We start from the raw sequence: 26712 nt of genomic DNA on the forward strand, positions 1-26712 counted from the left end.
TTGTTAGCATTATCCTAATCTTATTTATAAAAGTTTTTAAGTCTCTTAGACAACTTTTTGGAGCCAAAATAGTTGTTGCAAATTTCCTTCCTAATTTTGTATTTATTTTAATGAATTGAACCTAAATTCACTATCATGCATGAATTTGAAAATTATTCTTTATGAGGTAATTACATTCGTTAATGTATTTTTTTTTATTTATCTCTATCTTTGGATCTATTATCTATCTATTTATCTATCTATATATCTTTGTAAAGGAAACTTGAGCTATCCATGAGCTAGAATTGTGATGATGTGGCACATCTAAAAAAGCTTCGCACATTCTTTATGTGTTTATGAATCATAAACTCCAATGCATTCATTTTTAATACATTATTATTATTATTATTATTATTATTATTATTATTATTATTATTATTATTATTATTATTATTATTAGCCTGAACTACTATTTTTTTTTTTTTGCATTCCATAACTCATATTTCTTAGCTACAGGCATTCACTCACTCATTATATATACAACCACTAATATGATCTCAATATTTTCAGTTTCTACTAATGAGACTATTTGTCCTACATTGAAAAAGATTGTGTATATAAATATGTTATTTTTTGCACCAAATTTTGGGTTTTGTTCATCACCACTTTCAAGCAATAATTGAATAGAACATCTTCAATTTTGTATTACTGATTTTCTACTCACTTCTACTCTTCATCTCTTGATTATCAATTGGTTTCTATGACATGATAGAGAGTCAAGTTACTCTTAGATTGGTCAAATATTTAAGCTCTACTTTTTATTTATTTATAAGATGTTTGTTAGTCTATTTTTCCGACTTTCTTTCATATTTTATTTTATTCCTTAATGTGTGTGAAATTCTTTTATGTGAATTAAGAAAATAAGATAAATGATACTTTTATTTTAATTTGGATGCATCGTTGTTGCTCAAGAAGAAGTTTATGAAAAATGGTTGTTCATCATCACTCTCTCTAAGAAACTATTGGATGGTAGCTCTTCAATTTGGTATTATAATTTTTCTTCTGTTTTTTACTCTTCATCTCTTGGCTATTCTTTGATTTTTATGACATGATAGAGACTCAAGTTCCTTTTAGATCGACCAGATAGTTTGGATAAAATTCAACAATTTATAATATAAATTTGGATGAATTATTTTAATTTTTGAATTTGGTTTATATGAACATAGTGATAATTATTATCATCTATATTTATTTTCTTTTTATCTAAAAAATCCGCATTTATTTGCACACTTATATTTTTAGTATATTTTATCTATTTATTATGTTTATATACTTTTAAAAAATATAGAACACAAAAATGTTTTTTTTTTGAGGGAATAGAACACAAAAATGTTAAAGTTCTTTAAATAATAATATTTTTCTCATGAACTTTGCAACTTAGATATTTTAATATTATGTAAAATAAAATACAGAATGACAAAATAATTTTTGTAGAAAAATGTTACAAATGAACAAAATAAAATGATCACTCAAATAATATATTTAGCGAAAAAATAAGAATATTTGTTAAAATATTAAAAACAGTTGAATAAAGGTTAATGAAAGGTTGTAAGTTACAAATTAAAATAATTTTATTAATAAAATCATTAGTTACATTTTTATTAATTACTAATGTCTTTTTTTTACCCAATTAATTACTAATGTCTTATTATATTTTTTTTTTGTAGGAATGTCTTATTATATTTCTATAAAGACTTTGTCACACTAACATTTGAACTACTATTTTTCATATTCCCTGGCTATGATAATTTACTCACTCATTATATTAATGAAAAAATTTAATGAATAAATTGGTTAATTAGTTACAAACTTACAATTGTTTAGTAAGTTTTTATTTTCATTTATAACTCTTAGATTGATCAAGTATTCTAGCCCTACTTTTTTTTATTGATATAATGTTTATTAGTCTACTTTTCTGTTTTTTTTTATTTCCTTTTGTTACTTGATTTGGAAATGATGATATTTTCTTGTGAATTTGGAGAAGAAAATAAAAAAAAGTTGAAGGAAGGAGAAGAGGATAAATGAGACTTCTATTTATGAATTAAGTATAATATTTTAAAAAATGAAAACTACAATATATTTAAGTAGTCTAAACTTAAGAGTCTTTATGTAAATATCAATAATATAGAACATGAAGTAAAAGTTCAATTCATTTTTATTCAAATATTTTCAATTGAATATGAAAGATTGTATCTTACATAAAAACAATATTTTAGTTTATAAAGGTGAAGACTACAAGTGTCTACCATTTTTTCGTATAAAAACAATAACAAAGATATTATAATATATAAGTAAAACATGGATAGAGAGAAGGCTAAAGCATATGATCCAAATTACACAATTATAGCATTTGCTTATGAAAAACACTAGATGAATTTATACAATAAAATTTTAAATTTATTGCACATAAAGTTAAAACAACTCATTGAGAAAAAGGATTCAACAAAAATAAATTTAAACCATTAGCTACAATTGACTTGAAAAATTTATATATGAAGGTGATTAAAGGGAAAAATAGGGTCTCATTTGCACGTATTATAGTCCCGACTAACGAAGAGATTGTGCTAAAATCATATTCCATATGTTTTTTAAATTCAACATTTTTATTTTAATAAAAAATTTGTTTTGTATTTAGCACCAAAATGCTAAATATAATATGCATCCTTCGTATATGTTGAAATTAAATAATGAAACTATAATTATTCAACTTAAATTTTAATAAATAAATTATTTGTAAAAGGGAGCAGGAGAAGATGAATAATTATTATTTTTTTTATCTAAAAACTATGTTGTCATGAAGTGTTTGAATGGTACATATAAAAATGAGTCATTTAATTTATTTATTTATTAAAATTGAGTTATTTCCTTCTATTTTTTTTTAAATAATTTTTTTTTGTTTGATAAGGCAAGAGTCCCTTGACATAAAAAAGGAATAGAAAACAGTCCAAAAAGATGGAATGTCTTGCAAATTCCAATCTATGTCTGGTGCTCATATATATTATTAAGAAAAAGGAAAAAAATACAAAAAAACTGGGGGGGACATAAACCTAACCCAGTCAATCCACACAAAGTGTAAGTCAACCCAATCGGGTGATACGAAGAAATAAAAACAACACCAGTGGATGTGTAACATGCGGGTGATAAAATAATTTCATCGTCTCAAGTTAGAATATAAATTTGATAATATCTAATTATAATTCATAATTTTTTTTCTTTCTAAAATCCACACTTGTATTAAAACAAAGGTAAACAAAAATAGGAGATAAACTAAACCAAGAAAATATATTAAAAGAATTTTTTATTAATTTCTATTGATTTCTAATAGAGGTGAATGACACACTGTTATGTCAAAAGTAATTTTTATCTACTCTGTACTCTATATTCACTGGACGAGAGAATAACAAGTTTAAAAATATTTTAATAGCTATTTTATTTTCAATTAAAAAATAATTCAATAGAGATCCACCAAATTTATTACTTTTAATAACTTTAAAAAATATACATTATAATCAAACCCGTGCAACGCACGGGTTGAATACCTAGTATTATTGTAATAGAGTCGACAAAAGATTTTAAATAATTCTTATCAACAATCTCTGTGATGTGATAATATTAAGTCTAAATTACTTTGGGAGTTTTATTATTTGTCTTTTGGAAGCACTATATATCAATAATTTTCGTGACAATGATTTGACCGAGATGTATGCGTTTTGCAGATGATGTATTCTTAAATGAAGAGTTGGGGGAGGAATTGAATGGGATGGTGTAGACAAGTCTTAGAAGCGTATTATTTTCGTCTGAGTAGAAGAAAAACATAATATATGTAATGTAATTTCAGTAAAAGGCGAAGTAGTTCTACCTTAGATGTGAAAGCTGGAAAGCATATCATACATGTTACACAATTTAAATATCTTGGGTTCATAGTACTAAAAGACGGAGAAATAAAAGCAGATGTAAATCATCGTATTCAAGTTGGATGGTTGAAATGGAGAAGAGCTTCATGTGTTTTATGTGTGTGATACAAACGTATTGTTTAAGTTGAAGTGAAAAAATATCTGGCAGTTGTCAGACCAGCGATATTTCATGGAACAGAGTGTTAGGCAGTTAAGAACCAATACAAGAATAAAGTAAGTGTGCAAATATGAGGATGTTGCGTTGGAAGTGTGATAAGACTAGATGAGATAAGATTAGAAATGACAATATTGTAAAGATAGTTGGGGTAGCACCTATACTATAAATATTGTGGAACTTAGGTGGTTTGCACAAGTAGAGAGAAATCATATACCTAACCTAGTAGAAGAGGAAAAAACAAGACAAATTAGAAATTAAAATAAAAAAAAACTTCTCATATTACGTAAATATTTCATTTCTATAGTATCTTTTTTTTTTTTTTTAAGCAAATTTCTATATTATCAAATATAGTCATTTTCCGTCGCTATATTCTTGACATTTGCTTTGCTTATCTCATTCTTTCTATGTTTAAGGGATGCATTAATATGTTTATTATACACACACGCACATAAAGAGACTCCCTCCTCTTGTTACTCCAGAGAATTAAGAAAAGAAAAATTTCATAGTCGAATTTCTGACATCCCATTTTCCGTAGCAAAAAGTAACTTTCCATTTTTGTACTCAATTTTTCGATCCTCTTAGATGAGATTATCATCAACTTTATACAAAGTACAAAACTCCAAATCATGATAAATTTTCCAGACTTCCACATTTCTTTTGTTCAACAAGAAATAAATGAACGTAAAAGAAACAAGAAATAAATGATTTTTTCTAAACTAGGTGATTTAACAATCCGTTCATAAACTATTCAATTCCCTCAAAATTAATTTAACATGAATAAAAATACTAATAGATGGTATTTAGGGTTAATATACACGGAGATGGTCCACTAATGGACCATTCATAATACTAGCTAGCTTTATTGCCGTTAATATTTGAAGTCTCATGTATTGTTCATCTATACTATCTATTAAAATCAATGTATCATGTTTTTACATTTTTGCCCCTAGGAGGGGCAATTTGGTAATTTCATATTTCATGGATTTTGATTGTTGACAACTCATCATGCCATGAATTTCCATTTTTGCCCCTCATCAAATTTTTTAATTATTTTCTAATTTTTATATTTTAATAACTTCTAACTATTTTCCAATTTTTATATTTTTAACAATTTTTTTCTCCCAAATTCAGTTGCTTCTACATTGCCGTTGTCGGAGATTAAGGTATCGTTTGACCCGGTTTTTTTCCAACTTCTCTACATTTTTAAGGAGAAGTTAGGCCAAACACAGTATCAATTAAGTACTTACTAAAAAAATACTTTTTTTGAATGCATAAAATTGAATGGAATGAGCTTTGGCCAAAAGTTGCTGAATGTTACTTTAAAAAACTACTTCTCGAATATTTATTTCACAAGCACCTCTTTTCAACTCACGCTGGGAACCTTTTCTTTTATTTTTTTAATATTATATTTCAATATGTTTTTTTTCTTTCATTTAACTTTATTTTATTTTATTTTATTGAACCGTTCCATTTAATTTTTTAAGGAAGTTCCATTTAATTTTATTATCTTTTTTCAAAGGAATTTTATTATCTTTTTTCAAAGGAGCATTTAGAATAATATTTTATGTGTGTCTGTTTTTTTGTTACGCTAATGCGTATAATTTTTTTTGGCATTGCATAATGCATATGATTATTTTTATAAAATCTTGATTTTAATTAAAAGTAAAATTGTAGATGTCTTTTCTTCAAAAAAAGTATAGATGCCTAAAAAAATTATACTTACACACACACACACACACACACACACACACACACACACAGATATATATATATATATATATATATTGTAACAAACTATGCATATCTTTTTCTTATTCAAAAAAACTAAACATATCTGTTTCCATGACACCAACAATGTAACAAATATAATATCATATAATATAAATTCTTATGTTTTTCAAAGACACCAAAAATATGATATTCTTATAACGAAATTTGTTACAGAGTATAATTGAAATAGAAAAAACCAACTATTTTGATATTATTTATGTTATTATTTCAGACTCCTTAAATTGTTTCTCCTATTCAAATATTTAACAAGTCATTTATATGATGATACAAATTTGTATTCTTGTTACACAAAATAACGTTATTGAGTAAATATAGTATTTGTAAAAAAAATATCTTTTATTTTTTAACATTTTTAGCCTTCAAAAAAATATTTTAAACATTTTTTTTTATTTATTATGTTAATTCATAATAAATTCAAAGTTTTGTCCTCGTGAACTTAACTCAGTTGATTGGACCAATGCATAAATACATGCCAAGTCCGGGGTTCGAACCCCGGACACCATAAAAAAAATAAAAAAAATTCACAGTTTATACAATATTTTGCCAAACAACATTTAACTTAAAAATAGCTTTAAAACTAAAAAAACAAAGAAACCAAACAACTTTAGCTTTTTTCGTAAAGACCTTTATTTTAACTTTGTTTTGAAGTAACTTTCAAGTCGTAAAAAACCTTGGCCAAACGGTATCTAAGTTCAGATGGAAACACTGTTTCACTTTCTTCTTCATAAGAGGTCACTTTCTTCCTTTTTTCATGGTTCTGAGACCATGCATGACTTGAGTTGATTGATTTTTATGGCTGGAGGGGTTCATTTTTCGACACTGTTTCAGTTTGCCTATTCAAAGTTTTGCATTCAACCTAAAATATTAGACCTTACTTATAAAAAAAATAAATTATAGGGAATATTTTGTCTTGGCTTGGCCGTTTAGGATAGAGAATATTAAGTTCATGTGATTCGAAATGTTAATATGTTTGTTGATGATTATACGATGCGATATCATAACTTATTCCACCTCAATGTTTGTTTTGCTTTGATAAGTAATTTCATATTTTGTGTTTGCAGTAAGAGCAAACAAATGAGCAGGTGATGATGGAAAGGGAAATAGCACAAAAGAGGAAAATTTTATATATCTTCTAGATTGGGTAAGTTGAACTTCTTCTTTAAATTCTCTATTTTGAATTTCTTTCAATCTTCTTTAAATTAATATATTGTTTTTGGCATGTACATCATCTTTGTTCTTTGTGTGCATTGAATTTCATCATGGTCTTAACTTAGCTTTCTAATATTTTTGTATTTGGTAAGTTTCAAGTTTCTATTAACAAGCATCATTTGTTGCATTTTTATTTGTCAAACATCTTCATTTGTTAATCCTAGCATGATGTATGTTAAGATTTTTTAAGCTATCATGTTGCCGTTTTAGAGGCTTAAAGCAATAAATATGATGTGTACCACTAAATTCATTAGATTGAAACAATATATGGATTGTGGTGAAGAATGTGAGTTTGAAAAAATTGGATTGAAACTATATATGGATTGTGGTGGAGAATGTGAGTTTGATAAATATGTGCATCCTATTGAATTGACCTGTATAATATTGCTATGGAACTTTCATAGCTTAAATCTCATGAAGACATTGGTGTGAAAAATTCATAGGTGTAAGCTTACTTATATGATGGCTACCGGGAAGACATTGGTATCGTTGAGGCTTTCAATAATGCAAATCTCAGAATCGCCAAAAAGCCTGTACCTGACTTCAGGTAAATAAATAGGATATATACCATATAATCATCATATTGTCATGTCAATGCACTTTATGAGAGCATCTTGGTCATGGTTTCAATGGATATTAATTTCAGTTTCTATGATCGTTCATCTCCAGTTTACACTCAACCGCGATATTTGCCTTCGTCGAAGATGCTTGATGTTGATATCACTGATAGTGTTATCGGGGAAGGATGTGCGATTAAGGTAAATTATTTTCGAATCTGTTCGAAGAATGTGAGATTTATACTTTTCTTGACAAAGATGTCAAATATGATTAAGTGGATTTAATCGTGAGAAACTTTAATTTTTTCGGTTTCCTAGAATTGCAAAATCTTCCATTTAGTGGTCGGGCTGCGGTCTTGCGTTACGTTCAGAAAAACGAAAAAATTCAGCAAATTACATTCAGGAGCTGAAAGAAAGGAAATACATGAAAAACTTGATAAATGGTTTATGATACTTGATTTCTGTGGATTTTGTAAAGTCCCTTAAAGCGCATTTATAAAGAATGCAAATTTTTGTTGGATATTTCTTCAGCTGGTACCTCATCTAACTTTTTCTTACCACTTTAGGTTTAGGATCCATATGAGCCTTAATCTGTCATACTGCATTGGTTTCTTGGACCATGTCAGTACTTGCCAAGGCAATCCTTAGTCCTTTTTGGTCTATAAAAATTAGAACTTATTAAACCACCTTTCACATACATGTACTATTAGCTAGGTCATTTATGGTCATGCTTGTGGTTGTGCTAACATATATCATGCTTACATATCAAACCATTATATTTACATATGTAAAGTTTGGTATTTGGTGCAGAAAATTCAGGTTTACACTTCTTTGACTTCTTTGCCAATTCAATCCTTAGAAAGGTTCTCTTTCTATTCAGAAGGGAAAACCATATGCATTTTCTCCTGGAAGACCAGAGTTCTTGATAAATTACAAATCAAGCTTGGAGTTCTTGGCTTATCTAAAAGGTAGTAGTCATATCTCCTTTTAGTTAATCTCACTTTTCACCTTGATAAACAAAAATAAAGAAGAAAATGTGGCCTTAATGTGTCAAACAAATTTGTTAATTTAACAGTGTATTTTCTAGATTTATCGATACATGTCTAAGAGTATATATTCACTAATATATGTCATTTAATTCCATGCAAGACTACTGTACGTCCAGATCTGCTGTTGCTAAATTTCGATCTGAAGCAATCTATACCGAGTTCATGAAGCAATGGAATTGGAAACTTAGAGAGTATTTTGCTTTGAGGTGATTCTTATCTTTAAGATTGTCATAACTTTATAAGAATACCTGAATTATTAGTGATATGGATCTCATATCTTCAATTGCCTCAGGTTTCAGGAAATAGCAGGGTCTTTAGATTCTATGTTGATAACTTCCAGTCCTGTCCCCGTTCAAAATTTAGATCATGGCAAAGTAAATTATTAGGACTTAAGGCTAAAATCAAATGTAGCTCTGTTGGAGAGTTTGAGATTGCGCTGGAGAGAATAAAATGGTTGTGTCGTAACTTGCTGGCAGGTTTGGTCTTTATTTTCAACAACAGCTTGGAGAGCTAGGAAGTAATTAAGACTAATTTTCAAGCAAAAAGAAGAACGCTATATTAGAAAGAAGAAAAATATGATATGAAGTGAAGAAATGATGGGTAGAGTTTTGAGGGTTTTAATTTTTCTTTTAATTTTTCTTTGTTTGAAGAAAGAGTTTACGAATATGGTAATGAGTATTCATTTCATCATTGTCAATTTAGAGATACTTTTATTTTCCTGCTTGACTGCTACTCATTTTGCTCTTCATGAACTCCTATACTCTAGCCTGTATGGTACTTGAATGTATAATACTTTGGACTTACCCTTAACTCTAATCCAAAACTACTTGAAAATGTTGTTTCTTTGGTTCATTTTGTGTCATGCGAATGTAATCGTAATTTGCACATCATTGGTTCCTTCTTCGGTTCCAATTAGTTTAATCTTAATTATTATGTTGTTTTCCCGATCTCATGAACAAAATATATGCTATTTTCATGAATCAAGACCTGGTAAAGCTTTGATAAATATTTCTAATGTTTGTGCAATATTCCTTAATTTGCTCATTTTTCCTTTGAAACAATTTTTTACAAAATACGTTTTACAACCCGTGCGAAGCACGGGTTTGTAACTAGTTGAATATGAAAGGAAGACATAGCTTATTATCTAGAAGATCATTTAATTAAATTATTTTTTTCCACATGGTAGTTATGGTTTAGCTTGCTCCAAAGGCAACTTTTCTATGACATAAAAACCAACATAAAACATACCTATTTGATAGACGACGCTACAATCCCAATTCCCAATCCATAGGTGCAAGCAGGGCCGTCCCTGAGAATTCGGAGACTCGGCTCGGGGAATGAAAAGAGGTCAGTGATAAAATCAAAACGTATTTTTTTTTAAAAGAGCAATGTTCTATTTATATTTTTTAAAAGATAAATACAAGGTGCCGTATATATGCGGTACACCCATAAGTGAAAATGACTACCGTATACATGAGGAACCCCCACCTAACACCAAAAGTAAGAGAAACTAATTCTAATAGGCCTAAAAGGCTAAAACAAGAGGACAAAATTTTATCAAGAGCTCATGTTTGGGATTCAATTAACTCAGCAATTTTCTTTTTCCTACGCTTCTCAGCGCCAGACGCAAACTTTCTAATCTTAGGCGGCAATCTAGGAGGAGCCAATTTAGGAGGCATAGAGGAATATTAAAAAAATAAAGAACCTGAAATTCTTCTCTGTTCTTGAGCAATTCTGCAATGTCGAAGTTGAACCACATCATTAGACATACAATGTTGAGATTGAACCATAAAATAAAATTAAAACATAATTAGTAATTAGCATATCAACATATATGATATATAAATTCAATTATACATTGAAATTTGAAAAAATTTTAACAAAAACTCCCAAAACAGTATTGTGAAGAGAGTTTATCAATCTCTATCAATGACAATCTCTATTGTTCAAAGCTACTAAGCTAGTATTGTGAATAAATTAGGAATTAGGAAAACCGTATTTCAATCTCTATCAATGACAATACTGTTTTTTTTTTTTTGCAATATCAACTCTATTTTAGCAATTAGGAATACCGATTGAAATTAGGAAAACCCAAAACTAGTATTGTGAATAAATTAGGAAAACCGATTGAAATTAGGAAAACCCAAAACTCCCAAAACAGTATTGTGAATAAATTAGGAAAACCGATTGAAATTTGAAACAGTGTTGTTTTCAACATTCAACAAATCTCTATCAATCTCTATTTTAGCAATTTCAACATTCAAATTAATGAAAGAGAGTTTGTTTACTTACCAAACAGTGTTGTGTTGTTTTGGAAAGGGGCTGATTTGGTGAAGAAAGAAGAAGAAGAAGGAAAGCATGATGATGTGAATCAGTTGATGATTGATCAGTGATGATGGTTGTGAATCGGTGATGACTGATTGTGATGAGCGACGGCCGACGAACGAGAAGCGTGAAACCAGAGAGAACGAGAAGCGTGAAAGAATCGTATGAAATAAATTTTTTTTTATTGGAGGATACTACTATGTATAAAAAAATATTTTGAGGCCCATCCTTGGGGGAGGCCCAGCTCGTTTGAGCTGTTTGCACCCCCTCAGGGCCGGGCCTGGGTGCAAGATGGATTTCTTACATTTGGTAAAGAAGCTGAATAATGTTAAGTTATTAAGTTTTGTCCTCATAATAATCCCTCTCATTTTGTTCCTTAAAGCCAAACAAAACACAAACATAACTATTGGTTTAGTGGTTCCAGTGTTGTTGTTGGGTGTGTACTTGGCAAAAAGGTCTTCATCATCAGTTGTTTATCTTGTAGACTTTGCTTGCTACAAGCCAGGGAAAGAGAGAAAAGCAATAAACGAAACAATTATGAAGAAAATGGAGGAATGTGGTCTATACAATGAAAATACAATTGAATTTCAGCACCGAATATTGAGAAAGTCTGGTTTTGGAGACGAGACATACTTACCAGCTCAAGCATTGACGTTTGAACCATTAAACCATTCCGTGGAGGAGGCGCGTTTGGAGGTAGAGACAGTTATCTTCGGAGTACTTGATGCTCTTTTTGCGAAAACAAATGTTGAACCAAATGTCATTGACATCCTCGTTGTGAATTGTAGCCTATTCAATCCAGTACCTTCTATATCCGCTATGATTGTGAATCACTACAATCTTAGGAACAATATGAAAAGCTTTAACCTTGGTGGCATGGGTTGCAGTGCAGGTATGATCTCTATCAATTTAGCCAAAGAGATTCTAAATGCAAATCCAGATTCATGTGCAGTCGTAGTGAGTACTGAAACCCTAACCCACAATTGGTACAACGGGAATGACCGCTCCATGTTACTCTCCAATTGTATTTTCCGAATGGGAGGGGCTGCCATACTTCTCTCCAATAAATCCTCTGATAGGACCCGATCAAAGTACAAGTTACTTCATACCATTCGAACTCATTCAGGAGCCAACGACAAGAACTACAATTGTGTGTTCCAAAGAGAGGACGAAACAGGGTACACAGGTGTGTCTCTATCGAAGGAGCTAACGAAAGTAGCTGGAGAAGCCTTGAAAAATAACATAACTGAGTTAGGTCCATTGGTTTTGCCATTTTCGGAGCAATTAATGTTTATGATATCGTTGTTTAGAAAGAAGTCATCAAATTATGTACCGAATTTCAAATTGGCTTTTGAGCATTTCTGCATCCATGCAAGTGGGAGATCAGTGTTGGATGCTATGGAGAATAATCTACAACTAAGTGAGTGGCATATGGAGCCATCTCGTTCCACATTGCACCGCTTTGGTAACACTTCAAGTAGTTCACTTTGGTATGAGTTAGCATACGTAGAGGCCAAGGGTAGGGTTTCAAAGGGGGATAGGGTGTGGCAGATTGCATTTGGGGCAGGTTTTAAATGTAACAGTTCCGTATGGAGGGCATGTCGTGACATACCAGTTCTACATGACTTGACGGGAAATCCATGGGATGACTCTGTCAATAACTACCCTATTGATTTCTCAACTATTTAATTCTCAAATCACTCCTTCATCATAATATTAATAAGAATAAGTATGTGATATACATACAATTTATAAAAAAGAAAACCATCAATAGGATGGATATTGGTCTTTTGTCAAAAAAAAAAAAATAGGATGGATATTGGTCTAGTTATTTCATTTCTTCATTTTTCTATTTGGTTTAATTTTTAGGAAACTTGATATAAATAGTGTACTTTTTAAAAAAATAATTATAAAGTGTACTTTTTAACTTGATTATGGTTACTACTTTTTAACTTCTTGATTGTGGCTAATGATTTTTTAACTATAAACAATATATTGAGAAAATCATTAAGAATTACGACAACATGGTTAAAGGAAAAATTGAGAAAATATTAAGAAACAACAATCGAATATAGGTTAAAAAAAAATTGGGATCTTACATAATTGAGCCCTAGTTTTAGCGAGAGAAACTCCAACTTCTCTCCAAACTTTCTTTCTCCTTCATTCGTTGAGGAGGGTTGTGGTTTTAGGTCATTTTTGACCTAAAATCACCCCGCTACATTTTTTTTCTTTTTTTCTTTCAATCTAATTAAATGGTTTTCACATATATCGAGTTTTTCCTTTTGTGTTTTTGTGATTTCGTCATCTAATTACGGCGTTGTGTTGTTAGTCGTCTTGTGCGGCGTTTGATTTCGCGTCTTGTCGCGGTGTTCCTTTAGTTCCTATTGAAAGATCGACATCAGTCAATTACAAGTTAAATCAATGATTTGGACATCGACGTTGCAGATCCAACATGAGAATTTCGGTGACTTAGATTTTATCATATTATTTGTAGACATTTTGCCGTTATATGTTATTAACTTGGTTGCTGTGAGTTTGTTTGTAGATTCATTCTTTACGTTTTTAGCGATGTTTGTATCTGATGTGATATACTCTATCAATTTGAATAAACGAAATTTTATTTTCCTAAAAAAACAATCGAATATAGGTGACAAACCTCACTTGCCACGGTCAATTCTAAGTAGTTTCATCCATAAACTCAAATTTTAGATCCATGTGACAGAATAACCACAATAGACTTTGAGAAGAATATTTATTTGAAAGAAAACTAATTACAAGTGAAGCTCTTTTGCAATCTCTCTCGAGTTCAACACCATATATGCTCTTATAGCGGAATCATTTTGAAAACCTTCGTCGTAACCTTCCATGTATGTCTTCCAGACATGGACTTCTATATACGATAATACGAACATAAATAAACAAACAAAAAACTTTAAAAATTACCTTATCTTCTTGACAGATACATACACGTATATAATTTTTTGAAAAGAACCTTTCAATCTCAATTTTACGCTTGGCTTATTTATTGAGTATTTTCTGTAATGGAAATTACACTCAGTAAACTATAAATCACAATATAAAAAACAAAACAGCAGTTTAACAAAATTGCCCGATTAAAAAAAAAATTTGATAACATACATTTTAGTGCTTAAGGAAGTACATTAAGTGGTTAGTTACACAAACCATATTTGCACTACAAAAATACACCGCTATTATTATCTAAAAAAATTGGCAAAAAGAAGGTATAATACTTTGAGTGGTTATACATAGGACATCCTTAGGTGGATGTACCACTTTGTACCACATTATGCGTCATTTTTAATAGGCTAAAACGTACTTTTTGCCCCCTAAGTTTGCAAAAGTTGCGATTTTGGCCCCCTATTAAAAAAAATAGCAAAAGTGACCCCTGTCTACCCCTTTTGCAAAACGTCAATTTTGACTTGGTCAAGCCTACATGGCACGCCACATGTGTTTTTTTCAATTAAAAATTAAATAAAAATGCCATGTATATATAAATGAAATTAAAAAAAATCAAAAAGCAAAAAAAAAAAAAAAAAAAAAAGAGCACGTGAAAAATCCAAAAAACAACAACAACAACAATCTTCATGAAAAATCCCAAAAAATCCCTTTTCCATTTCCACTACTACAATTTGCAGCAGCAGAATTATATGGCAGCCACACCCTTTTCCATTTCCACTACTACAACAACAACAATCTTCATGAAAAATCCCAAAAAATTATCTTCAACCACAACCCAAACAAAATTCATACCAACAAATCTTAAAATCCAACCCAAATTCAATTCACCAAGCACATAAATTCTGGTTGTCCCTCTTCACTTTCATCTTTCATTTTTTATAAGTTCAGATCAGTAGCCTTCGTGTCATGCTTGAGAAGGAAAAGTTTGGAACATGTTTTATTTCCCTCATTAATTTTCAGATGCCATGCATGAATGAATGAGAAATTGAGAAGAAGGAAAAATGGAAATTCTGGATCGGTCTTTTAAAGGATGAGATCGAGGTTAGAGTTTGATAAACAAATAAGATAGGTTTCATTCCATACTCTATAATCAATTCAGGTTGACACAGTAATTTCACACTTCTCTTTCATTCCAATCAATTCAGGTTGAGAAATTGTTGTTTCTTCAAACCCTCTTGTGAAATTTGATGGATATTGTTATTTATTTTTGTTGTTGTACTTTCTAGATTTTTTGGGTTATGATTAAGAAGATGATGAAGATGTTAAGAAGATAATCTATGAGTTTGTGTTTGGTGATTTGTGTTTTTGGTAAATGATGAATATTGATGGTGAAAAGAAGAACTTGCTGGGTGGATGATGAACATGGTGGTGTTTTGGAATGAATCACGTGCCCTCTATTTTTTTTCCTTTCCTTTTTGATTTTTTTTATTTCCATAATTCTTTCCTTTTATTATTATTATTTTTTATTATTTTAATTCTATAAATACATTTGTGGCATTTACCTTTATTTTAAATTCAAAAAATAGACAGCTGACGATTTTTTAAGTGATGTGGCGTGACACATAGGCTTGACTAAGTCAAAATTGAGGTTTTGCAAAAGGGGGTAAACATGGGGGGTCACTTTTGCCATTTTTTTTAATAGAGGACCAAAATCGCAACTTTTGCAAGCTTAGGGGGCAAAAAGTGCGTTTTAGCCTTTTTAATATTAATTATAATGAGAGGGCAATTTTGTCATTGAGTATTCTTCCCCTATAACCAGTCCCACCACCGGTCAGACCAACTCACCACCACCAACCGCCGTCACCAACCACCGGTCAGTCGCTCTCTCTATTTGCACCTCTCTCCGATCAGCCACCGCCGTCCTCCGCCTCATCACCGTCGGATCTCCCTCTCACATTTCCTTTCCCGTCTCTCTTTCTCTCAATCACCATAGACTCTCTCGCCGGAGTTTCACGGTCTTCCTTATCCGGAACCGTCCATGGTTGGTCTCACCACATAGTTGCCTTGAGTTCCAGATCCAAACATTGGTGGTGAGGAAGAAGAGGTTGCGTTTCAGATCTAAATGATTGTGGCTGTGTTGCAGAGAAGAAGAGGTTGTGTCAGACATGAAAAAGGCGATGGCGGAGGATGGCCGAAGGCGCGACGGCGATGTAGTGACGGTGAGGGTGGAGTTGTGGTCACCGAGTTGAAAGAGAGAAGACAAGATGAGAGAGAAGTGTTGTACTGGTTTTTGTTGTTTTAATAAAAAAAAGGCTTAAATGCACTTTTCACCCCCTATGTTTCAAAAAGTTGCGATTTTGGCCCCCTATAAAAAAATGGATATTTCGACCCCCTAACTTTTGGCCCTCTTTTGATTAGCTGATTTTATACCAATTTCTCAGTCTTTGATGGTGTAAAATGACATGGGGATAGAAGGATGCTGATAAGTGGAGTCCAAACTTGCATGGTGTCCAAACTGACATGATAAGTGGAGTCCAAACTGATAAGTGGGTCCTTTTTTAGGGGGGCCAAAAGTTACACCATGCCAGTTTGGACTCCACTTATCAGCATCCTTCTATCCCCATGCCACTTTACACCATCAGAGACTGAGAAATTGTCATAATCTCCATCAAAATCAGCTAATCAAAAGAGGGCCAAAAGTTAGGGGGTCAAAATATCCATTTTTTTTAATAGGGGGTCAAAATCACAACTTTTTAAAAGATAGGGGGTGAAAGTGCATTTAAGCCTAAAAAAAATAAAATAAAATGCCACATAGGAGTGGTACAAAAGGGGTATGGAAAGAGGGTGTCAACCAAACATAACCCATAAAAAAATTGGTAAAAAGAAGGTATTATTGGGTTTATATAACGTAGGGGTGGGGCCGTGGGGGGTTGAACGGAAATTTTTTTGGTCGACTTTTTTTATCTTTTTTATTTAAAAAAATATAAATATGGAGAAGTATTTGTGAATTTTTTTTTCGAATGGCAAAATATATTATATATAAATAGGGGATTAAATCCCAAGTATTACACCAGAAAGAAAAAAAAATGCACCAAAACACCCAGCGAAAAATCAACAAACAATAAATTTTCCAATACCACCAACAGAGATAAAAAAAAGCAGCCGACGATGATTTGTTGCATCAAACGATCAGATTCGCCCACCACTCAACTACTGATAAGTCGGAGGAGCCACCAAAAAAGCCGAAAAGAACTTGCGTAAAAAAACTAGCTCCCGATCTCGAATCAAAAGTGATCGGCCCACCAAACTCCCGACACAAATCAAAAAGACACCCCTCAACTCACGATCCACCAGAGCAGACACCTAAACCTGTCCAACTCGGCCCACCAATATCCCAATGCCAAACTCGAAGACAGAGAAAAGGTGGAACAACAGCGCAAATCGATCCAGCTCGAACAAAAACAAACCAACACAAGCCACAAACTCAACCACCACAACCACCGCCCCGAACACCTTTTCAGCGCCACCCTCTGGACCACTGTACCGTCTTTCTTCGCGGAGGAGAAAAATCTCAGATCATCCAGAGACTGGATCCACCACAACTGCACGACCCTTTGCAGACCTAAAGGACGCCGCCGACCAAAGACCGACGACGAGGGGGAGGTTGGGAAAGTGCACAGAAGCTTGGACGACCAGAAAGAAGGAACAGTAACCAGAATCAACACGTAGGTAACTCGACAACTGCCATCAGCCCCCACCAACACCACCAGCGACCCAACCACAACAAACCACCAATAGTGCGACAAGCAACTGTAATACGAAGGAGGAGTATTTGTGATTGTAAAAGTATATTCTATTGACCATTTGTTTAACATACATTTTTTTTTAAGGAAAAAAAAAAGATGTATAATATCTTATTATCATTAAAATTCAAGATTTTAACCACTTATTTTTTAGATAAACTTATGTACTTCTGTTATATTGTAACTATGTTAAAGTATTATTCATCATAATTATACGCTGAATAGTATCCGAGTGTCAAATTTGGTGTTTACATTATTGTTATATCTAGCGACAGTGTATGCATCACGAAATCACAAACTAATATATGTTGTATACATACAAGCCCCATTTTCGTGGATAAAAAGAAGTTCTATGATATGGCAAAACCTTTGTTATATGACGACAAGATAAAACATAAAGTATGATCATCACTCACATTAAATTAAAATTAATGATGTACTAACTCACAAGTCACAGAGTGCCAATAAGATAACAAGAAATAATAATAATAATACTTTTTTTTTTTTTTTTTGGTTACATCGAATCGAATTAATAACAACAAAATAGCAAAAGAAAAAGAAAAGGTAACAATCTTTGCTTTACAAATTTTAAGAAGCAACAGAAACAGGGACGCTGACGGGATACTTATCAACAGAGTCATCCCAGGGGTTGCCCCGCCAATCCCCGACGACGGGCAAGTCGCGCACGGCCTTCCACACAGCACTGTTACACTTAAAGCCCGACCCGAATGCAATCTGCCAGACCCGATCCCCTTTTGCAACCCGGCCCTTTGCCTCAGTATAAGCCAGTTCATACCATAGAGAACTGCTTGAAGTGTTTCCAAATCTATGCAGAGTCATCCGAGACGGTTCCATATGCCACTCACTGAGTTGGAGATTCTTCTGCAACTCATCAAGAACAGCTCTTCCACCAGCATGAATACAGAAATGTTCAAAAGCTAATTTGAAATCTGGTATATAAGGCTTCACACCTGAACCTTTCTTCAGCAACTTCCTTTTAACCAAAGACACAAAAAACATGAACTGTTCAGAAAATGGCAAAACCAATGGACCCAACGTTGTTATGTTTGTTTTCAAAGCATCTCCTGCAACAGCCATTAATTCTCTAGCCAATGAAACACCAACTTTCCCTGTCTCGTCTTCTTTCTGGTAAACACAGTTATAGTTCTTGTCATCAGCTCCTTTATGGGTTCTAACTGTATGAACCAGCTTGTATTTGGACCGGGTTCGATCAGAGGACTTATTGGAAAGAAGTATAGCGGCGCCACCCATTCGGAAAATGCAATTAGAAAGAAGCATTGAACGATCATTTCCAAAGTACCAATTGAGGGTTAAATTCTCCGTGCTCAAGACCACCGCGTAGGAATTTGGATTTGCTTTCAAAAGATCTTTGGCAAGATCAATTGAAATAAGACCAGCACTACAACCCATACCTCCGAGATTATAGCTTTTAATGTTTGTTCTTAGCTTGTAGTGGTTCACAATCATTGCAGAAAGTGAAGGAGTTGGGTTAAACAAACTACAATTTACAACAAGAATGTCAATGTCTCTTGGATTAACGCCTGTTTTAGCAAAAAGTGCGTCTAATGATCCAAACATTACAGCTTCTGCTTCTAAACGCGCTTCTTTCATGCATAGATTTGGTGGACTTGACATTATTCCATTTGGCAAGGAAGTTTCGTCGCCTAAACCTGCTCTTGACAAAATGCGGCGTTGAAATTGAAGTGTTTCTTCTCCGAATTCGCCACTATCTTCTAACATTTTAACAAAAGATTCCACTGCTATTTTCCGCTCTTTCTCCGGTTTGTAGCACGCAAAATCCACCAGGTAAATTGGTGGGGATCGTTTCGCGTAGTACAGACCGAAGAGGAAGAGTAGAACAATTGAACCGATGGCTGTATCGGTGTCAAGTTGGACGGTGTGTTCGAGCAAGAGTTGTGAGAGACGGTGGAGTTTTAGATCGGTGAGTTGGAACTGAACGGTGAGGAAGAGTAAGAGAGGGACGACGAGTGTGAAAATGAGAATGGTTGTGGCGTTGCATGAATAGCCATAACCTAACTTTACGTACTTGAGTTTCACCGTCTGTAGAAAATCCGGTAAACGTCGTCGGATTTTGATAACCGCGGAGGTTGAATCTTTGAAATTCATCTCCGCCGTTAGTCTTTCTTTATCCATGTCTATGCTGTTGCGACCCATTAATTTATTTTATTTTCTCTCTAAGCTATTATTCTGCGTTTGTCTTTCGGATTGTGATGTTTCTCTAAAAGACTTGGGTTTCGTTTGGTTTATAAAGCAGGGGGACTTGCGTTTGGCTGTCATTTATTTCTTTATAGGGAAAATTACAAAATTTGCTTCAACGGAAGCTGTCCCTTTCTTTCATTATTAAATCAAAAGTTTAATGAGTTCAATATCCCATTTACCACATAGTCTTCGGTAACAACAAAAACCTACCTTATAGTTTTTTGAATTAGCTTATAAGTTTGTTGGATCAAAATGTGACGTGTTTGGTAACAAGCTTTTCTCGTAAGCTTATAGCTTTTTTTGAAAAGCTATTTCAAGTAATTTTTTAGCTTGTAGCTTATAGCTTCTTATAATTTTTTCCAATAATAACCTTGTTAATTTAATTTTATTATTTTTAAATTAAAAAAAACCACCCATGTTCCCACGTTTTAAGGCTTACTGCCACCAACCTCACAGCTTATTACAAGTCACGACATGATATCTAGTTTTCTAAATTTTGTTGTTCACCTTTTTAATGACCTTGCTTTTAATTCATATAATATTGAATGTTAAATAAAATATATAATAAATAAATAGTGAAACAAGTTTAGTTAAATAAAATTCGTTAAAAAATAAAAATTTGTCGAATAAAAAATGCCAATTGAATTCATAAAGCACATTTATCATGTGAAGATGAAAATAATTTCAAATAAATTTGAGTAGTTAAAAAAAATACATTAATTAAAAAAATTTACATATATAATGTATAAAAAAATAAATAAACAAACATATCCTTTTATGTAATTTTATATTTATCAGCTACTTCTACAATTAACTTTACCAAACACTTTAATTTTAATAAGCTAGTTTTTTCAGCTATAAACTATCAGCTATCAGTCATCAGTTATAAACTAGTTTTTCAGCTATCAGCTAGCTTATAGCTTATTTTTACCAAACAGAGTCATAATCTTTAAAAATTATCATTCAAAGAGATTCTAAAGTTTATAATGGGTACATTTCGTTTTCCTAAAAGAGTATAAGTCAACTTATTATCAATTTCAAGAAACTATTTGAAAATGAAAACTTTTCCTTATGACTCAATGAATAGTTAGATCACATGAGACTTTTATTTTTAACCGCAACAAACATCATTTTTTTTTTTTTTGGGTACAAAAACATCATTTGTATTCATGTGAAATTAATTGTGGGGGAAGTAGTTTAAAGAAAGATGGATTTATGGATATATTGGTCAACTACTTTGAGAAAATTAAACCACCTCTTTTTTAAAAGGAAAACTATTATTATGGGTTATAGAGATTAGATTGCTTAATTTTGGGTTTAATGATTTGCATTAGTTGATATATAGCGTGATCTAATTGGATGGACAAAGACTAGAGTGTAAGGAGGTAAGGTTTTCTTGTTGTTTGCACTTTGGTCTTTGTACCATTTGCGTTATTTATTTGTCGTGTATGTCTTTTTTTTTTTGGGTGCAAAATAATATTTTGTCGTGTATGTCTTTGATAGTAAAATAAAATGGAAATAATGAAAACCAAAGAAAGTTATTCCCATTTTTGTGGGTGTCGTGCAGCAGTTGGCAAGACAATAGGGAAATGGGCAGAAAGGGAAGATTGATGGGAAGGCCGGTGGTTGTTGTTGGCTGGTCATCAAGGAACAATAAATGGTATTGTGTGGTAGCTTCACATATTTGAATTTGACAAAGTCTTAAACCCAATTTTTAAAGTTGGACGTTTTGTGTTATATCAATCATGTGCTAACCGAATTATTATGATATGATTTCCGACTAACAAAATGCAATGTCTTTATCCTAAAAAAAAATACAATGTATTCATCGAAAAAGAGAAATAATATTTATATAGTTATTTTTATGATTACTTTTAAACGGGGAGAGGGAGAATAAGAACAAAATATGACTATAAAAAAAAGGGTTGTTCTAAAAATTATCATAATAAAAAAATTATTATTTCTTACACGATGGTGTCTAAAGGTAGACCAAATAATTTTCACAATCACATGAGTTTATTGATTTAGATTTATATCAAATTTTAAAATAGAGAGCACTTACGCCTCTCCACACATAATCACAATCCATAACTCCCAATTTTACATTAAATTTTAAACAATAAATTTATCCCACACCTCCATCAAATCTCCTTGGTCAAGGTTGCAAACTTACACCTCTGATGTAAACCACACCACCGGCGGCCGCCTACACCACAAACGGCAAGTACCTACACCATTGACGACTACCACCATCACATGTAAACCGTATCTCCTCGACTTTCACCGCCACACCATCGTCGCCTCGTAACTCGTCCTAATTTTCTCTTCTCATTTAACTGTCTTCAACTAAGCTTCGTAAATCGAAAGGGTTACTTTCATTTTCCCTAAATTCATTCACATTTGAATTATCTTCAACAGACATATCTGCCTCGTGAATACCTTTGCACTAAAGAGCTAAAGCTTAGGAAGTCTTGCTTGGAGACTTAGGTCACCATATACAGATCAAAGTTTGCTTTTATCTCTTTAAATCACGTGTAATTTAGACAACTATGATAGTGTAATAAAAAAATCAGACAAGTTTTATTGAAGCTAGACAATCTTCCCTATCTTAGAATGCAACCCCTCACATTGAAATATAGTTCTGAACCCTGCAAATAACTGGCCACATATATGTGTTACTGCCCATGCCTTTCTATTTGAATATGTTTCTTTCATCCAATTGGTCTCATGTAATCCAAATGACTCAACGATATTTGCTCATTTCCTAGAAAATTGTCCAATTTCATAGTCACCCGATATGCATTTTCTAAATTTATCAACAAATGCAAGATTGCGTACGTTGGACGATGCATTGTGAATCAAGTTTCATGCACACAATCTATGATAAGCATGTGAAAACATTCGTTTATTATTTTTCTAAGAAAACCAATTTTCTCATACCCTTATCATCGATTGATTTCCAAATAAATAAAATATATGTGAAGGGTCTTTACCACTTTTTAGCATATTTTTCATTTGCATTATGTCTATCTCTTTTATTATTACCTCGTGTGTAACAAACAATCCACAATGTACTTCCTTAAGACAAATCCACAGTGTACTTCACTAACTAGCTCGTGGTTATGGTCATTTGTAAAACATGCAACCCACCAACGATTTGAGTTTATATCAACGTGTATTCGAAATTTAGCTTCACAGCCACACCGAGTCCTAGGCTTCGACACAATGTCCTCACCACTATCAACATTAACATACTTTTCCATATCCCAAATGTATCCTCTTTGTCATGACTTTCATATTCTTTCTTGTCACCACGGTCTTCCCTTTCACTATGACTTTCATCAACACCTTCATCCCCAACAAATTAATCATTATCTTTGTCAATAGCATCACAACTCTCGTCTTTCATATTCCCTTCTGAAAAGGATTCTAGTCCCTAAGGCTTTGTTTGCGAGTTTGGAGGGGAAGGGAGGGGAAGGCTTGGAAAAAAAGGAATGAGCGCAAGTGGAAGAAATAGAGGAAAATGGGAGGGGAGGGCTTTGGGGGGTTAGCTTTTCTTCATAATACTAAACCCTCTTCATTTGGGGGACTAAAAAATTGTATTGGAGGAGGGTTTTGGGGGGTTTTAGAGGGTTTATATGAATTCTTCAAATTTAATCTATGTTGTTATATTATTTTTAAAATTAAAAATGTAGTAATCATATGCATTAATTTATCATTCTCTAAAAAACTACTCTTTTAATTTTTTTGAAAGATTTCACCATTTTCCCTCATATTTTCCACCTCTCAAAGCTTTCCCTTTCCCTCCCCGCCAAACTCGCAAACAAAGCCTAAAATAATGAAATAATTAATTTAGTAACATCGAAAATCATTCATTGATGTCAATACTTAAATAATAGAATAAATACTCTTAGAAACTCAAAAGCTTATATGTTTTCCATCAAAAATTAGATGGGAAACACATCATCTCGTGAGTTTCGAAGAAGATGGGAATCAAAGTTGAATTGAATAATTGAAGGTGTTGTGGGTGGTTGGTGGTGTGGGTCGCCAATGGTTTGTTAGGTAAAGAGAGTTTTCAATAGGAACAAATTTGGAAGAAAAAATCGTCGTTGGTGGTTTGGATGGTCGCCGTTTTTTTTCATGGTGGTTAAGGTGTTGATCACCATCGTGTGGATCATCAATGTCGATGGTGGTAAGCAAATTAGAGAGTTTTGGATCGGACTAGATTTAGGTGAAAATTATTTGTGATGAATGCAATTTTTTCGTTGGAAGATCTTGTGGTTTGTGATTGTGTGTGTAGAGGTGTAAGTGTTGTCTATTTTTAAGTTTAACACATCAATACTATTGATCTCATCTGATACGAAAAAGTAATTGATCCACCGATAGGGGACTTGATCATTCCATCATCTTAGACGTACACTGTCTTTCATAATTACATCCAAATGCAAACAATTAATGAGTTGTAAAATGTATGTAACATTCCTCGTGAGCATGACTCGGTTGTTAAGAACTTAGTAATATGCAAGGGTTGGGTTCAAACCCCGGATTTATCATTTATTCACCTTAAAAGAAAAAAGTACGTTACTTTTTTTTTATACTAAAAAGGTACGTAATTGATCAAGTAATGCATATTTTAAAGCTAATTAATGTGCATAAGTATTAGCTAATTTTGGTCGCTCTTTGAGTTCTGGTATTTTTTATATGAGTCTTGTGTGATTGGTAATGAGAATTTCTACCCCCCGTGTTATTGCTGTGTAGACTTCTCTTTTTCTGGGTTTAGACCCTCTATGTAATAAAAAAAAAAAATGCATATTTTTCCTTAAAAGGTAATACATTTCAATTTTTAATGAAGGAAGTTGGATACAGGAAACCAAAGATAACAGTGATATGATTTCTAAGTAGCTGATCTAAATTATCAATTGTTGGGCTGAAGCTAGAAATGCGAGTCAGTTTGGTGATGGATGGTATAATTAGATATTATTTGACTTCTCTCACTAAAGTTAAAATGCAATCGGATTGAATCGAGTTTTTTTTATATATATATTGGTTGGTGGAAAATTCATTAGGCCAACAAATTCAAATTTCATAACCTAGTTTTACAAACCCATTCGTCATTCAACCCAATTAACACTGTAAACTATTTTTAAGTAGTTTAATTTCATGCAAGTTAAGGTTTGTAATTGAAATTTGCTCAAACATCCTCACTAGAAATTTGGAAATTACCAATCCTTAAGACATAATGTTTTGCTTTAAATCCATTTCGTGGCCACCTTAACAACACGTGAATGAATTACATGCTACAGCCTCTGGCTACCTATCTATTAATTTATTTATTGAGTGTGTAAGGAAGGCATAGCTTATATTAGCTAGCAGATTATTTAAGTATTTTGATTTTTTTTTCCACATTCTAAATTCTAATTATGGTTTAGCTTGATCCAAAGGGAAATATCCTATTCCCTACTACATAACCTACCGCAAACATAACTCTTAACAGTCCCAATCCATAGATGCAGGAAGAGCCCCTCAAATTATAGAATAGAATGGGGATTTCTTACAGTTGGTGAAGCTGAATGAATACTATAACAACATGTGAATTACATGTTGTAACCTCTGGCTCTGGCTACATATGCATGTAGGATGTAGCTCACCGACCTCGTTCAACAGTTCTCAATTTTTTACTAATTTAGTTGACCACAGGATACATTTATTCGGAGTCATTGGTCAACAGAATGTGAAATTAATGGCACAATTCATTAATTGGGTATGCTTGCTACCCTAAGTTTGTGATCTAGTACCAAAAAAAAACAAACTACTGTACTTCCTCACTTCGAAATGAATGCTCCATCCGTATCAAATTATGGGTTCATTTAGAGTTTTATGATTATTAAAAAATTATTAGTAATATTGATTTTAATAATAAAATGTGTTTCATTTACTAAAACACTATTATTAAATATAGTTAATGGAGTAGATAGATGATTGAAATACGATAAATAAAGAAATGTTGGTGAAAAAATATGTTGTATTGAAGCGTGGCATTTAGAATACACAAATGCAACTTTTTGTGTATCATACCCAAAATTCAATATAAGTCATTGATTTATAATTTTAGATTTCAATGGTAATGATTTAGAAGAGTAATTTGTTTGGAGAAGTAGGAGATTCTTTTGTACTAAAAACGTGTGGGACCCACCGGTCTACCCACATCACCCCTCTCCTCTCTCCCTCCTTCTTTGTCATCTTCCTCCTTCAAATACACTTATCTCCAGAAAATTATCTCTTCTTCTCTACTGGTATTTTCCTTTTATATATCCACTTCCTGCATCTTATGAAGATGGTTGAACTTCTATCCAATGAGTTGCTTCTTGCAAAACCAATGACAACAATAATGGAGAAAGAGAACATCGAGGTGTAAGTTAATAACATATCTAGTATTATTTGTTAATTTAGGTATTGGGTTGAAAAGTTATAATTAGAGAAATAAAAAATCAAAAAGTAAATAGAAAGACTCAAGCTTTTTCGTGGGGTACATTAAGAGTAAGATGAAATTGCCAAAAAAATCAGTTGCAATTACTTTTTCCATGAGACAAGATTTTCATTCCATGGATAGATCTTGAGTGAAATGATTTACCAGTAAAATTGAAGGAAAAAAAAGTGTGCTATGTTAACCCAAAAACATATTTAATTTATGATTTTGTTTATGTTAGT

General features: G+C 32.3%; 2 protein-coding genes, 1 long non-coding RNA gene and 1 pseudogene across 4 annotated transcripts; 2 read left to right on the plus strand and 2 right to left on the minus strand.

The window, feature by feature from the left end:
* The first annotated feature begins 6956 nt into the window (after positions 1-6956).
* LOC146911731 (uncharacterized) lies at positions 6957-9606 on the plus strand. 2 transcript variants are annotated; one of them, XM_085726670.1, is made up of 6 exons: positions 6957-7042; positions 7554-7657; positions 7780-7868; positions 8478-8635; positions 8833-8922; positions 9009-9606. In XM_085726670.1, the coding sequence occupies exons 2-6, from the start codon at positions 7570-7572 to the stop codon at positions 9100-9102; spliced, it is 519 nt and encodes a 172-aa protein (XP_085582796.1). In that variant the 5' UTR covers positions 6957-7042; positions 7554-7569; the 3' UTR covers positions 9103-9606. The 2 variants fall into 2 exon arrangements, 1 of the variants encoding a protein (XP_085582796.1); XR_015019086.1 differs by lacking the exons at positions 6957-7042; positions 7554-7657; positions 7780-7868 and having other exon boundaries at positions 7906-8635; positions 8817-8922.
* A 704-nt stretch (positions 9607-10310) lies between these two features.
* Positions 10311-11154, minus strand: LOC146911732 (uncharacterized). The gene is made up of 2 exons (XR_015019087.1): positions 11009-11154; positions 10311-10450 (listed from the first exon to the last, which is right to left on the minus strand). It is a non-coding gene; the product is annotated as an uncharacterized LOC146911732 (long non-coding RNA).
* A 167-nt stretch (positions 11155-11321) lies between these two features.
* Positions 11322-12755, plus strand: LOC146911733 (3-ketoacyl-CoA synthase 1-like; annotated as a pseudogene).
* Positions 12756-18151: 5396 nt separating this feature from the next.
* On the minus strand, positions 18152-20065 carry KCS1 (3-ketoacyl-CoA synthase 1). Its single transcript, XM_085726669.1, has one exon. It carries the CDS (start codon positions 19957-19959, stop codon positions 18352-18354), a length of 1608 nt encoding a protein of 535 aa, XP_085582795.1. The 5' UTR covers positions 19960-20065; the 3' UTR covers positions 18152-18351.
* Positions 20066-26712: the final 6647 nt, after the last annotated feature.

The sequence above is a fragment of the Medicago sativa genome, chromosome 7, assembly GCF_051527215.1.
Source record: "Medicago sativa cultivar Bolivia chromosome 7, Bolivia_mono, whole genome shotgun sequence".
Lineage (NCBI taxonomy): Eukaryota > Viridiplantae > Streptophyta > Magnoliopsida > Fabales > Fabaceae > Medicago > Medicago sativa.

Excerpts from the sequence above, each read along its gene's own strand:
- KCS1 (XM_085726669.1), bottom strand. The coding sequence starts at position 19,959 with ATGGGTCGCAACAGCATAGACATGGATAAAGAAAGACTAACGGCGGAG.
- LOC146911731 (XM_085726670.1), top strand. The coding sequence starts at position 7,570 with ATGATGGCTACCGGGAAGACATTGGTATCGTTGAGGCTTTCAATAATG. Across the intron at positions 7,658-7,779 it reads AAGCCTGTACCTGACTTCAG|TTTACACTCAACCGCGATAT; the intron begins GTAAATAAATAG and ends GTTCATCTCCAG. Across the intron at positions 8,923-9,008 it reads AGAGAGTATTTTGCTTTGAG|GTTTCAGGAAATAGCAGGGT; the intron begins GTGATTCTTATC and ends CAATTGCCTCAG.